The sequence below is a fragment of the Lissotriton vulgaris genome, chromosome 4_1 (assembly GCF_964263255.1).
Source record: "Lissotriton vulgaris chromosome 4_1, aLisVul1.2, whole genome shotgun sequence".
Lineage (NCBI taxonomy): Eukaryota > Metazoa > Chordata > Amphibia > Caudata > Salamandridae > Lissotriton > Lissotriton vulgaris.
Genome location: NC_141691.1, coordinates 132,596,817 through 132,612,650, shown reverse-complemented (window position 1 = coordinate 132,612,650; position 15,834 = coordinate 132,596,817). Strand labels below are relative to the sequence as shown.

General features: G+C 44.9%; 1 protein-coding gene across 3 annotated transcripts in view; it reads right to left on the bottom strand.

Annotated features, from left to right (window-relative positions):
• The window catches only part of LOC147718469 (uncharacterized), a 264,056-nt gene that overhangs the window by 133,674 nt on the left and 114,548 nt on the right, over positions 1–15,834 (bottom strand). For all 3 annotated transcript variants that reach the window (XM_086918391.1, XM_086918389.1, XM_086918390.1), the window contains exons 5-6: positions 2,382–2,428; positions 1,915–2,025 (exon numbers count right to left, since the gene is read on the bottom strand). In XM_086918391.1, coding sequence (XP_086774517.1) covers positions 1,915–2,025; positions 2,382–2,428 — 158 coding nt within the window. The remainder of the gene's footprint in view (positions 1–1,914; positions 2,026–2,381; positions 2,429–15,834) is intronic.

Sequence of the window (15,834 nt, the reverse complement as noted above, 5' to 3'; positions counted from 1 at the left end):
CGCTGACCTCGGCTGGGCGGGGGGGTCAGGTCTGATAAAGTGCCTAAGTGTAGCAGCGTTTTTCAAGTAAGCAGGATTAAAAACACAGTATACACAAGTAAAAGCAGAAAGTTCTAAAGTTAAAAACCTCCCGGCTGTGCCTCAGGAGTCTACCAGGTATTAAGGCTCCGCTCGTATTCAGCGCGTCTAAATACTGGAAGGGGGCGTGGCTTAGCTCAGGGGGCGTGGCTCCACGGCGGGCGGGAACTGTGCCTGCACCGGGAATCCCTCTCCCGCGTCAGCGCTGACCTCGGCTGGGCGGGGGGGTCAGGTCTGATAAAGTGCCTAAGTGTAGCAGCGTTTTTCAAGTAAGCAGGATTAAAAACACAGTATACACAAGTAAAAGCAGAAAGTTCTAAAGTTAAAAACCTCCCGGCTGTGCCTCAGGAGTCTACCAGGTATTAAGGCTCCGCTCGTATTCAGCGCGTCTAAATACTGGAAGGGGGCGTGGCTTAGCTCAGGGGGCGTGGCTCCACGGCGGGCGGGAACTGTGCCTGCACCGGGAATCCCTCTCCCGCGTCAGCGCTGACCTCGGCTGGGCGGGGGGGTCAGGTCTGATAAAGTGCCTAAGTGTAGCAGCGTTTTTCAAGTAAGCAGGATTAAAAACACAGTATACACAAGTAAAAGCAGAAAGTTCTAAAGTTAAAAACCTCCCGGCTGTGCCTCAGGAGTCTACCAGGTATTTAACCCTTTAATGAGCAGATGTAGCATTTTATTTCTACCTCGAGGCTTCTTTTAATGAAAATCAATGAGAAACTTATGCAATGACACTGTTTTGTATCTCCCTGAATTTATTGTTAGTGCAATGATTTTAATTAACAATACACTTTATAAATAAACTTGAACAAAATATCTGGCCTAAAAGGTCCTTTAATGGTGCCACTACTTCCACCTGGAACTCTAAACCTCACAAATGCTGAATAGATCGCACGCCCTTTACCTTCTGAAAACACTTGAAACTCATATATAATGTCTTCTTAAGTAATGATTTACCAGTTAACAACTTATGTACAAATGCTTACCTGCTTATCTAAATTTTTCTTTTAAGCTCACTGCAATTTTTGAGCCTACTGTTATCTTTTCCAGTTCTGATATTATCTTACTAAATGACAGGTCAAGTAACCTCATACCTTATGGTATTGGAGCGCCCTGCAAAAATATTAGATACATTGCTGCTCTGTCATTCACTTCCTGCAAATCCTCATCTCCCTCTGAGCACACTCTCCTTTGGGAGAGCTCTGAAATCTTCCATGTCCTCTCTAAAGGTTAGTGTCACCCAGGCAGGCCATTTTATGTCTGAATTGTGTAGATTTTATGCCAGAATATTGTGTGACCTCATTTACACCATGCCAAGCCCCTATGCCAAAGAGAGAATGCTGACTCTGCAGTGAAGAGGCACATCATTTATTACAGAATGGTTTGGGAGTGCACATGGGAGCAACTGCAGAACTCCCTGCCACTTGCATATTAGAACCCATTTTCCTTTCCATCTTTCAAAGCATCCACCAGCTTCTGGTTACAGGTTTGTTCATTTTCAAACCTGTGTGTAGAGAATCACTATCAAAGATCACAACAAAATCCTGAAAACAAAATTGTGCACAAACAATATCAGAACTTTGTTCTGAGATCTATAAACTGCTAGCCAACGAATTCACCAGATTTGTGGGTCTTCACTCCACCATTTAGCCGTTCACACCACAGAATGAAGAAAAAAAATCATTATATTGTCTCACAATTGCAGTACTCTGTATTCTCTTTTTATATAGAAAATTGTCACAAACGTATGATGTCTATGCTAGTTTGAAGATTAGAAACATTTACATGGCACGGATACTGTTCACTATATGATTTTAACCAATATCCCAGAGATCTTACCAGGCTTCCTCCATGGCTTGTCTTCAAATGAATCCAGGTCCACCTCTATCACCGGTAACCCATTTATGTTTCCAGGCGCATCAAGGTCTATGCCTTTTGGCTGCAACTTGGCTGAAAAAGATGACAAGTAAACAGAAAAGATTTCTTATTAGCAAAAGTTTTAACAAGAATTGTACCTCTTTCACCATCTGCCTTGTGAACTAAATAGTACAATAGAACACTGAACAATTTTACAGAATGCTCTCTCTACAGCGGACAGTCTTGGTGCATTTAACCTTATGTTTCATACTGCCACTCCTTCAGATTTCAGACGATAAAGAAAGAAACAATCCAAAGGATTATTACTTGCTGAGCTATACCTTAATGATAAGACCCTCCTCTGGTGAACCCTAGGGACAGGTACAAAAAGCAAATATTGGAAATTCTTTGAATCAAAATACACCAAAATCACAAAAAGATATATATACCTGAAATGGACCCACCATACCCTCTGCCAGTTTTAAAGCTTGTAGCCCTAGAAGAAAAAGAAAAAACCTTGAGCAACATTCAAGATGATGTATTTGAGACTCAAAGCATACCGAAAAGGATTTTATTTTTAAAAAGACATTTGGATTTTCATAAGACTTTTAAAGGCTATGTTTAACGACCTAAGCAACATGAAATTACAAGGAAGGAGCATAGAAGAGTTGGATTAAACCACACATTATTGAACCAAATAACAGCCATAAATGTGGGTTATGAGTTGGGAGAGTCAAACTATGCAGCATAGGTGTTTTGTACGGACAACTAGGTTCCTTGCAGATTCTAGACAGTTTAAACATTTATGCAGATTCTTTAAATTTTGGAATTACAGCATATTTTCTAATGCTGATGAAATTCCAAATGTTAAACCTATTTAAGGAAGGAGGAATGACTGTGGTCAAATGGGCATAGGCGTACAATGCATGCAGCAACACTGCAGGCACTCACTGGTTTTAATAGCAGCTCAGTCGAATTGCAGGCTGGGCTGAGCCGTGGACACCTGCACAGTGCTAGGAAGCCACCCAGCCCAGTTCACCAAATGCCTCGCATAATCTCTATCTGAAAGTAGATATCACATGTGTACTATTAGGTGCAGAAACATATAAAGCAGACCTAGGGAAAGATGTACTAGGTTGCAGCCACCATAATGTCCCCCAAAGATCTGTGTGGAGGTTGGAAAAGGAGTAAGGGAGACTGAGGCACACAGACAGACGCTCACACAATAGCTGAAGAGAGAAGATGTTTCTGAGGGGCACAGCAATGTAGTTTTCCAAACTTTCAGTAATGTGGAAGATAAAGAGAGTGAGTGCAGCTTGATGTAATATTTGTGGCACAGATCAAAATAAAAAATAATTAATTAATGGTGTTTTGATGTATTTTCGGCAAATCTTATTGCCTTTTCTCCAACAAATGTGAATTTGTATCTGTATATTTTCACATATTTTTCCACAGGTTTGGAGTTGCTCCTCTAGCTGTACGCCTAATGTTTTTCTAGCAGCTAAATTATTAGCCAATTTCAGCAACAGTTGACAAAACAATTTCATTACAATCTTTTGCATGGATAGTCGATGTAGCATGCATTTGCATGTCTAGTGTCCTTCTTGTGAGGGGTAAGATGACCTAAAGCAATGGTTCTTAACTTGTGGTATGGTGACCGCTGGGGATTCACAGAGCTTAGGGGGTTCACGACTCCTTAGAAAATTGAATAATTACAACATAGTAATAAAGATTATATCAATAAAGAAGCAAAATGTACGACTGAACATTTTATCCCCTACACCGCGCAGCAAATTCCGCTGTGGGGCGGAGCGTGGCGCTCCCTCTTTCATGAGTCACAGTAGGCGTATGCTCATGACGGCCGGGAGCCGTCTGAACTCCGCCCACTGATTAATTCTCCCGCACAGACGGGGAATTAACCGTGCGTGGGCGGAGCGGCAACGTTCGGACGGCTCTCGGCCGTCATGAGCACACGCCTACTGTGACTCATGACGGCAGGAAGCCGCCCTGAGCATGGATGTGGTTAAAATATTCTGTAAATGTGAAGAAATTTGTAATTGGAGCCTAAAAATTAAATTAGTATCCTCAGCTTGACTCGAGAGCAGTACAGGTGCATTAAACACGATATAGTGGGAATGAGGAGTGGCCTCAATTGAATTTAGAAAAGCTCCAACCTTCCTATCAATTTTTTTTTTTTTAAATATGTATTTGTGAATTAAATATTATGTTTCATCATTTTTATGTTTGTTAGATGAATTCCAGTTTCTGTATTTGTTGGGTATTGTTTAGCGGTTCAAATTATTGAACATGCTCAGACCAGGATCCCCGGCTTCCGGTAACGCATCAGTCGGGGTACCTGTATTCTACTAACGATTCAGTGGGGGTTCCTGAGTTGCAAAAATTATTAAGTGGGGGTTCACAGAAATCAAAAGGTTAAGAACCACTGCCCTAGAGCCTGCTGCACTTCAAAGACAGATGTCAAATGTCAGACTATGTCTTCTGACAAAATGCTGTTTAGTTTTTTAAACACAGGGATTGGTGTTTACAAGCACCTCTCACTTTCCAATCAAGAAATGAAATGTAAAGTGAATGATGGCACAATCTTACTGGGGTACAGTGAGTGTGAAAGGAAACGCTGTAGAACATAATTTGCTTAACACACAAAAAAATGAAAATACCTGCAAATGAACTGTAAACGTTCAGAAGTTAGGAAAGCAAAAATTAAGCACATTTTTGGGAATTCTAGCGTTTGATGGAAGCTAAGATTTTAATAGGATCAAAACAAATCAAGACACTTTACTTGGTGATGCACAAGAACAATTGTTACTTACCTGTAAACAGGTGGTTCTCCAGTATTGGTGTCTTTCATAGATTCACATGCTTGAATATTCCCCGTCGAAGTGGGAGTCCCACGGTACATAAAATAGAAATAATGCTAAATATATATATATATATATACGTAAATATATGTGAACAAAAACATAATACATAATAAAAGAAGAGGTAAATACAAATGAAAAAACATCCAGAACAATTCCTACATAGGAATGCATGATAAAGAGAAAAACTACTTGTAACACATTAGTATCATTATGTTAGTCCAACCTATAGTCAATCAGGCGCAAGCACCCTCTAGAAACTTCTCCTCAGAAGCCCAAATCCTCAGATTTTCGTAGCACCAAAGAGACCTAGAGTGCATAAGGAGAAGAGAGCCTCTGAGGGGGGGAAAGGGTGGGTCGCATGTGAATCTATGAAAGACGCCAATACTGGAGAACCACCTGTTTACAGGTAAGTAACAATTGTTCTTCTCTAGTATTAGGGGTGTCTTTCATAGATTCACATGCTTACATAGAATAGAGAGCAGTAACCTCCGTAGAGCTGAGATTGCTAGGCACATATGGAAAAAGCCAAAGACAGTAATAATACAGTCATGTAACAATAAAAGTAATCACAGGAGAACACAAGGAGGAGGGAACAGAGGCTCACCTTATTTGAAAAGATGACGAAGCACTGCCTGCCCCAATGCGGTATCCGCTTCATTGATGGCATCCAAGCAGTAATGCTTGGTGAAGGTGTGCCTGCTGGACCATGTCGCTGCACGGCAAATATGATGAAGTGGCACAACAGCAAACAAGGCGGTGGATGAAGACATCGCCCTCGTAGAATGAGCCTTCACTGAAGACTGCAGTGGTTTGCCTGCTTGTTGATGACAGAAGGTAATGGCTGAAGAAATACAACGGGCAATTGTTGGTTTGGTGACTGGATGCCCCTTACGCAGTCACCCATGAGCAATGAACAGTTGGTCGGACTTGCGGAAGGAGGTAGTTTTGGCAATGTACAATTTAAGGCATTGTTTGATGTCCAAAGAATGCAAGCGCTGCTCCGCCGCAGACTTTGGGTCCGGAAAGAAAGTTTTTAGGAACACAGGCTCATTCAGATGAAAATCCGTAGGCACTTTAGGTAAGAAAGAGGGGTTGGTGCGAAGCACCACGCCGTCAGGTTTGAATTGTAAATAAGGTGGCTTGATAGTGAAAGCATGAAGGTCGCTCACGCGACGAGATGAAGTCAAAGCTAAAAGCAACGCAACTTCCAGGTGAGGAACTTGATATCAGCTCTATGGATAAGTTCAAATGGTGCCTTCATAAGTTGAGATAGTACAACATTGAGGCGCCATGGTGGAGGAGGGGGCCGAACAGGTGGGAACCTCCGGAAGAGCCCTTTGAAGAACTGGCGTATGATTCTGGATGAACAGAGGGAGGAAGAGCCATCGTGTCGGAAATCGAGAGATTGCAGCTAGGAAAACTCTCAAGGTAGCATATGAAAGTCCGGACTGAGCGAGACTTAAGAAGAACGGAAGAAGTTGTTGGACGTTTGCTGCTACGCACCAATGACAGAATCTTTTCCACTTGAGTTTATAAGTTTTGATGGTAGACAGAGCCCTAGCATGAGCGAGGATGTCCCTGCATTCTTGAGATATGTTTAAGTCTGCGAATTCAAGGTGCTCAGGTTCCATGCTGATAACTGTAGCGTGGAGGGATTCGGATGGCACACTTGGCCTCTGTCCATCGTTAGGAGGTCTGGACGAGGACGCAGAGGGATGGGCTCGCACTGGGACAGTAGAAGCAGGCCCGAAAACCATGCCTGTCTGGGCCAACGAGGTGCGATCAGTAGTATGTGACAGGGCTGCCTCCGCATCTTCCACAGCACCGCGGTACTAACGGAATCAGCGGAAAAGCTTAAGCGAATAGATCGCACCAATCCATCAAAAGGGCATTCCCGCACGAACCGGGGTGGGAATGCCAGCTTGCGTAGGATGGGCATTTTCGATTCTCTGGCGTTGCAAAGAGGTCCAGAGTTGGGCGACCCCATCGGTGGAACACAAGGTCCAGAGTCGGCTGGCGCAGTTCCCATTCATGTGTCGATGATGTGGACCTGCTTAGAGAGTCGGCTAGGATGTTGGACACGCCCGGCAGATGGACAGCTGTTAAGGTGATCTGATGACGGAGAGCCCAAACCCAGATTGACTGGGCCAAGCGAGACAGGTGTGGAGACTTGGTTCCTCCCTGTTTGTTCAGATAGTGCATGCTGGTTGTATTGTCCGTTTGAATAAGCACTGACTCTCCGTGAACTACAGGTAGGAATGACTTGATCTCTAGCCTGTTGATATGCCACTTGCATTGGGGCGGAGTCCACTTGCCTTTGATGGACAGGCCTTGGAGATGAGCGCCCCAGCCCTCTAGAGAGGCGTCCGTCGTAAGCGTGAGATCTGGTGAGTGAACGAGGAACGACATCCCCATCTCCAGGTTGGTTGGCTGCGCCCACCAATTTAAACTCTGTCTCATGCGGGCTGTGACTGCAACTAGGTCGTTGAAAGACCCGGAGACTTTACGCCACTGTCCGTCCAGTTCCTCCTGAATGGGACGGGCTCGCAACCTGCAATTTGGGATCAGTGCGATACAAGATAATGCCATCCCCAAAAATGATTTTAACATCCGGACTGAAACGGACTGTTTTCTTCGGATGAGGGAGACCAGACGAAGGATCTTCTGTTGCCGCTCGTGCGAGACGAACGCTTTTGATAGTCTTGTGTCTAGGATAGCCCCCAAGAAATTTCTGGTTTGCAGCGGCGCAAACTGACTTTTCGACGTTGATGGCCAACCCCAGGGATTGAAATACCTGCTGACAAAGACGAGTGTCCTGGCATAGTTGATGGCGGGATTGAGATTTGAGGAGGCAATCGTCCAAGTATGGGAAGATTTGAACACCTTGGAGACGCAGGTGAGCAACCACAGGAGCCAGTACCTTCGTGAACAGACGAGGAGCTGATCGGAGTCTGAAGGGCAAGACCTTGAACTGATAATGAGTTTGTCCCACCTTGAAACGCAGGTACTGGCGATGCTGTTGGAGAATCAGGACATGAAAGTACGCGTCTTGAAGGTCTATGGTGGTCATGAAATCCCCGCTGGATAGAAGACACAGGATCTCTAGTAATGTCAGCATGCGGAAAGATTGGCTCTTGAGGAATCGGTTGAGAGCCCTCAAATCCAGAATGGGCCGCCAGTCTCCGGTCTTCTTGAGTATGAGGAAGAATCGAGAGTAAACCCCCTCTCCTCTTTGATGCACAGGGACCACTTCGACTGCAAGTTTTTGAACAAGAAGATGGACTTGATGGTAAAGCTCCTTGAGGTGTGGAGGAGGCGGGCCAGATGGTGGAGTACGAGGAGGAATCTTGACGAATTCTAAGGTATGACCCCTTCGTACAATGTCTAAAACCCAGCGGTCCGAGGTGATGGAGGACCAGTGGGAATAAAACAGAGAGATTCGACCTCCAACACTTTGGGGATGATAAAAGTCATTGGCGCTTAGGAGTGGATCCGCGATAGGAGGATTTACCCCTATAGGGTCTGGAGGACTGCTGACGATTGGACTGCTGCTGATTGGATGCGTAACGCTGGTTGCCCTGATTGTATGAGCGGTACTTTTGTCCTCCTCGAAAAGAGGATGAAGTGTCGCGTCCGCGCGCACCTCGAAAGGGCTATTTTCGGAATTGCAACGTGCCCAATGACTTAGCCGTATCGGTGTCCTTCTTAATGGACTCCAGAGCGTCATCTATGTGAGACCCGAACAGCGACTCACCATCATACGGCATGTCAAGGATCCTGGATTGGACTTCCTGCCGGAAGGAGGTGGATTTTAACCAACCATGGCGTCGGAGGGCAGCTGCATTTGCAAGCAGACGGAAACCTGTACCAGCAATATCGACTGCACAGTCGATAATTTCTTCCGATGCTCTCTTCCCATCTTGAAGAATCTGCTGAGCGTCCGCCTTGGAGGCCTCTGGTATTAGATCCACTAACGCAGAAATGTCCGACCACATTTGTCGGTCATAGCGCCCCAAAATGGCTAAGGCATTGGTTGCTCGAACAGAAGTGGAAGACATGGTAGAAAACTTGCGGCCAATAGCATCTAGGCGCCGACCCTCTCTATCGGGAGGCGTGGTGATTGGAGACGCTGGATTCCGGGCTCTACGTTGTGCAGCTTGAGTCACTACTGAGTCTGGCTTTGGGTGAGAGATCAAGCATGCTGGAGAACCGGGTGGGGCCTTGTATTTCTTCTCAAGGCGCGGCATCTGAGCAGGTAAAGTGTTTGGAGCCTGCATGAGTTTAAGTCCTTCCTTCCAAACAAAATCGATGATTGGAATCGTGTGGACCTGTTTGTAAGGTTTATTTTTAAAATCGTAAAGGAAACAGTCCTCCTCTCGAAGTGTTCTTGGTAATTTGAAACGCTGAGCCGCTTTGTCCATTAGAAGATGAAAACTGGCGATATCTACAGGGGGTGAATCACCAGAGTCTCCAGGCTGAGAAGATGGCGTCTGCTTTCGGTAGTCGTCCCGCTCCGCCATACCGGGTTCGCCTGCATCCTATACCGAATCCTCTCTCCGTCCTCTCGCTCTGGAACCGCCTCATCATCTGTATCCTGCGGATACACGGTCGTTTGAATTCTGATGGATGTCTGAACTTGAGACGAAGTTGTGGGCGGTAAAATTGGTGGAAGATACGGTGGAGGTAGTGCAATGGCAGCAGGAGATTGCACAGGAGTACCTTCCGGCGTTGCTGGGAAACGACGGTTGTAATCATCCAGCATATGCTTGAGATTGGAAATCAAAGACAATGGTAATGTAGCCATAGGGACTTGGACAAACTGTTCTTCAGGTTGAGACTCCTGGTCTACGCCATCGTCGTCAGACTCCTGACATTTGATGATCAAATCAGAGGGACTATGGGCTGCCCCAAACGTGTCATCTTCATTCTCAGAATCAGTGTCATGCTCAGAGGTAGAGGCAAACATTGGAGAAGGTGGTTGCAGCTCTGGAGCAGATACCTGGTGGCACGGAGCCTTACTGCGACGTTGGGAAAGATCATCAGCTCCAGAGGATCTTGAAGACTTCAGAGGCACCAAAGGCAACGAGGCAAAGGAAGCCGGTGCCACCGTCGACAGTGCCGTCGACGCCATCGTCAACGGTGTTGATTTGGCAGACAATTTTGAAGAATCCGTCAGAGTTACCGTCGACGGGCGAATCGTAGACGTTGTTGTCGACGGAACAGCCGTCGACGGTGCAATCGTCGACACAGATAGAATCTCTGTAGACGGAGCCCTCGTCGACGAGACCTTGGTCGACGGAATCTTAGTCGACGACGAAGATTTCTGAACAGCTTTCGTCGACGAGGTGATGGAATCGTCGACGATACAGGCTGAGAAGGCAAAGAAACTCTCGTCGACGTGAAGGCTGACGACGAGACCGTCATCGAAGAAGCAGAAGCTGATGTCGTCAACGTCGTCGTCGACAATGAAGACACTGCGGCTCTCGTCGTCGGAACGCTCGTAGACTATCCTGTCGACGACGGAACCCTAAGAGGCATGGAAACACTCCTAGAGGCAGCAGAAGACGCCTGAGAGCCAGGTCTCGTGGGCGCAGTGGTAGAAGGAGTGGTAGGAGACACCACAGAGGCCAGAGGCAAGGCCAGTTTCTTCCTTTTGAGGAAAGGAGAAGGAACATCCTGAACACTACCACTCTTAGAGGCTGCCGAAGAAGGACCAGAGTGAAAACTTTCTGCGTCAGACAGAACAGAGTCCTTGTCCTTAATGTCCTTAAGACGCTGGAGCCAAAGGAGAAGCCGGCCTTCTCTGTCCTTCAGAGTTTTTGTAGAAAAAGTTCTACAGAACTTGCAGCTGCCAACTTCTTGGTCCGGGTATAGACAATAAATACACTTCTGGTGGGGGTCTTTATCAAAAAGACGCAGCTTCCCACAAGAAGAGCAAGGTCTGAATAACGACTTCTTACTTGACATGTTGAGAAGACTGGAAGTAGAAGATTTGAAGCAAAGAACTGAGCAGAGACACCCTTCACACGATGTGCAGTAGAAAATCTGAGGACTTGGGCTTCTGAGGAGAAGGTTCTAGAGGGTGCTTGCGCCTGATTGGCTGTAGTTTGGACTAACATAATGACACTAATGTGTTACAAGTGGTTTTTCTCTTTACCATGCATTCCTATGTAGGAATTGTTCTGGAGGTTTTTTCATTTGTATTTACATCTTCTTTTATTATGTATTATGTTTTTTCACATATATTTACATATATATATATTTTGCATTATTGCTATTTTATGTACCGTGGGACTCCTACTTCAACGACGGGGAATATTCAAGCATGTGAATCTATGAAAGAAACCCCTAATAGTGGAGAAATGATAAATATTCACTGAAACCCAATATCAACACTATCATTTGTGCACAATATGGTTTTAGAAATAAAACTATGTCTGTATTTAGTCCCATTTCATTGGCAAGTGTGCTGCCTGTAAATGTCAGTGCACTACCACATAAAGCTTTAGTTACATTAAAAAACTGCCCGCCTCATGTCCTTAAAAGCTAAGTGGGTCACGAAAGGAGGTCATTCTAAAAATTGGGTCGTGGTTGTAGAAGGTTTGTGAAGCACTGCCCTAGAGCGATGAAGATAAGCAGTTTGATTTCTACAATGTACATTTTAAGATTATGCTAACTGGGGAAAGGTAGCTGATATTGTTCACAATGGTCGCACTGTGGCTCGACTGTGCACTGAAACAGTCAATATACCTTGAGCTAAAACATGTTCAATTCAGACGATGGTGTTCCACATGCTACCGCGGCACGCAACATCTCTAGCTGTACTCCTCCATAAGCCATCATCTATGACCCACAGCAAATTCTGGCTCAAGTCCACTAACAGCTATCACCCCGTGTTCTCTAGTAGCTACCATTCTAAGCTCTACACATCAACTGTCCACCTGGGCGTCGCGGAGCTGCTGGCACGGTTTATTTTTTCTGCAAAGCAGCAAGAGAAAACAAAGATCTGGCGCAACAACTGACTCTAGACACAGAGGGCCAATTGCTGAATTTACTTCTGTGACATGGTTTTCTGCAATTGTACCTGTTGTTCATAATCTTCTATACAGTTTGGGAAGAGTTTTAATAGGGAATTCACAGAGTTATTGGGAGCACATCTTTGTATTCTTCTCATATGATTACATTTTAGTATTTACAAGCGACATTGAGACCAAAAAGTATTGGTTATGTTACAAGTGAGTGGGTGCGTGCAGTTATGCTAGACCTTCAAGAAGAGAATCAGCTCTAAACTGTGTTCTTTACATAGGAAACAAGCAATGCTTGAGCCATTTCCTAAATAAAACAGAGGAGATGAAAGAGCAAAGTGTCACGGGCAACCATTCAAACTCCTCTCCAGCCTGTAAGTCTCTGTGTTAAATATCTTGTTTCGGGTATCTCACTGTCTTTGTCCTCACTGGCACATAGCTTTCTTCTGGGAACACAGAGGTGGTGGCTCTGCAGCAAGGCTAAATAGAACCTCCCCCTTCCCTATTGCAAAAATCAAGTTTATACCCTCGAACACTATCCATTTTGAGGCCTCATGCCACAGCCATATTCTTGCATATGCAAACTGGTTAAATTTAAATAATCATAGAGATGGTGCAGAAGGCTACATTTATGTTGAACTGCATGTTCCACATTTCCACGGTCTGGGTTAGGAAGCTTGCCATACAAGGTGCTGCTGTCATTTAGTGGTAGGTCGATTCATGCCACACCTTACGTATAAATGATCAGAGTCAAACCTTTCTTTATTTGGTAAGAGCCATAAAAGTCATAGTAAAATATAAATAATGACCATAATACATTTTACAAGACAAACAATCATCAAAGTGCAGAACTACGATTTATAAAAGGTAATGCAGCATAAAAACAGCTTTAAACAAGCATTGGCATAGCAAATAGGTTTCGCCTTTGGGACCTCATAAGTGTTTAGCCAGAGCTACTGGCTTTGCTAATGTGTCCAGGCTATGTTGTAGAGTAGTGTGGCTTGTGGCCAGCATGTTGCAGAGTTAATAAAAGAGCCAGATCAACGCCGTCGCCTCCACCTGTTTCAACTCCCGCCGCATCCTCCGCAAGACTTTCAAGTGGATCCCCCCTCAAATGCAGGAAGACCACGCACTCATAACCAGCAGACTGGACTACGGCAACACCCTCTATACTGGAATCAACAAAACCCTGCAACACAAGCTCCAAACCATCCAGAACACCGCAGCCGGACTCATCCTCGATTCCCAATGACACGAGCACATGACCCAGCACCTAGGAGACCTTGACTGGCTCCCCATCGAGAAGAGAGTGACCTTCAAACTATTCACCCACGCCTACAAATATCTCCACAACAACGGACCCAAATACCTCAACGATAGTCTCCTTCTACGAACCCAAAAGGAACCTCCGCTCCGCCAACCTCGCCCTGGCTGAGACCCTACGCATCTGCAGAACCAGAGCACGTGGAAAAGCCTTCTCCTACGTCGAAGCAAAGACCTGGAACAAGTTCCCAGTCAACATCAGACGCTCCCCTACTCTGCACACCTTCAGGAAGAGCCTCAAGACCTGGAAGAGCCTAAAGACCTAACCCGAAGCCGCACCCCCCCCCCCCCCAGCCCCCCCCCCCCCTCCCAGCGCATTGAGACCCTCACGGGTGAGTAGCGCGCTTTATAAAACCCTGATTGCTTGATTTTTTTAACCTTATTTATAAATAAGATATTATGTATAACTGAACAGCTTATTAAAAAAGAGAAAATGAAGGTATCGCTTCACTGGCAAACTCTGTAAAGTGGCGCTAATGTACGTGGTTGTGAATAAAACCAATCTGGCAACTTTGCAACCACTCTATCTTGCTTTATTTAATTTATTTATTTTTCGCATTTTTAACCTTTTTTTCCTCTCCGTCCCCGGTCCAGGCTGCACTTTGGATAAGAAAAAGGCCAGAAAAAGAAGACATTTCCAGCAAAAGGGATTTTTTGTGGGGATCCATTTCACAGGGGAATAAATAAAGTAAAGGAGAGGAAGAGAGGGTAAGGGGTGTTTCTCAAATTCATGGTTCTCAGCAAGTGAGAAGTGAGACAGACAGAAAGAGAGGGACTAAGAGCAAGAAAGAGAGAAACGGGGGCAGCGGCAGAGCAGGAGAAGTGAACACTGACTGTCCTAGTCTTCTCTGGGCAAGAAGGGAAAGACAAGAGTCCTTTTAATTCTCTGCCCTTCCCTGAATGGTTGAGCCTCATCTCTGGGACTTGGCTATTTATGCCGTCCTAGGACGCATTTCTATAATAAAAAAGTAGGGGAACGGATTGCATTAAATTAAAGAAGTAGGGGCACGCTGGATGGGGGGTGGATTCGCAGTGCGAGGTCTCTCTGCCGTGAGAAATCCGCAGATGTGTGTGTGCTTGGAGGGAAGGGGGAAGCCACGAAACTAACAGGCATGGACAGAAGCGAAAGTGAAGGCTGCCCTAATATCGATATGTCCAAAACAGAGTGTGGCGTACGTGAAGCCGTGCTGATGAGCAGACAGAAAGGAAATAAAGCGTGCGCAGTAACCAACATATATTAAAAACAGAATAATGCCACAGTAACAGGTGCAATCGCCTGGGATGGTCCAAAACGCCAAACGCTGGGACTAATTTACCTTATCCATCAAACAATAGCAGGTATTTATTAAGGGCACTAACAGAAGCCAATACAATAGAGGGGAGTGTCTTCCACCACACATACCAGATCTAGCATGCTGTGCAGAGCAGTGCATGCACGATGCGCTAGGCTTGACCTAAAGAAGCAAATCAAACAAAGAACTCCTAGTACCTTTTCCTAATTACAGATGGCCTTCTAATAAAATTTAAGACCGCATAACAATTCTCTAATGTGCACAGATTCTGCAAAAACACCAAACTTCCTGGTGCTGTCTCAATTTGGAACTGCACAAGACAGAAACCAGGAAGGAGAGCCTGGGCTCTGCATATAATGGGCAGAACATTATAAAGAGACACGTGCTTTGTCTGGTAACATTGTTACAACAACACGGGGGTAAGTCATGAGACCAAACACATTGCATAGGAAAGGCAATCTTAAAATGTACTCTGCATAATTTAAAGAATGTAAGATGGAAGCGATAAGTCAGTTTTAAAATCCAGGATAAATTTGGTTCTAGGTTCCTTGTAGTTGAGACAATAGAATATCTTACCACTGATACCATATCTTGTACCCTCTTCAACCTACACCACATACAGTGCTTGAGGTAGGATTGTTTAACGTCCTCTATATATTTTGAAGTGATAGCTTGTGGGTTATCCAGCATTGAGGCAAGCATTCAGTAATGCAACACATTTGCTGATGCAAGTAAAGGAGGATACTGAAAGAAAAACCTGAATGGAGCAGTCAACTAAAGTTGTACTATAAAGAATCTACGAATAATAAGTGCTAAACTAGAGCTTCTTGAAAACCTGAGGAGAGGGGCCCAATTACGAGTCTTGTGGTCTCATTTATGATATTTAACAAGATCTATAGCAAAATGAAGGCGGTGTTAAGAAACTTGGAGAATGATTAGGGTGGTGTCGAACATCCTTGACAAACACAAAGTACCTACAGAATGCCCACAGGGGAGCCCAACAAGGAGAATTCAGGGTGGAAACATGCAGCAGAATTCTATCAAACTAGAGCTAGTTTTCTGTGGAAGACTTTGCTGTCGTCATTTGCTAAACTGAGCAAGAGCTCTTCGGCAGAATGTTGCCTGTAAGACAGGTGTAAATATGAAATGTGACTTACTGGGGTAGAAGGCCTAGTCTGCTGGGATTAGGGTTTTCCAAATTGGTAAATTAATTGTATGCTGGCTTCCCTGTGCTTCCAAGTCTTAAATTGACATTGGTAGCAGATATGAAGCCTGAAAAATCAATTACTAACGGATTCTGGGGAGGAATATCAGACACTTTGTGATCTTTCACTAAACGGTAATGTGTGTTACAAATAACATCTGAAATTGAAAGCAAGT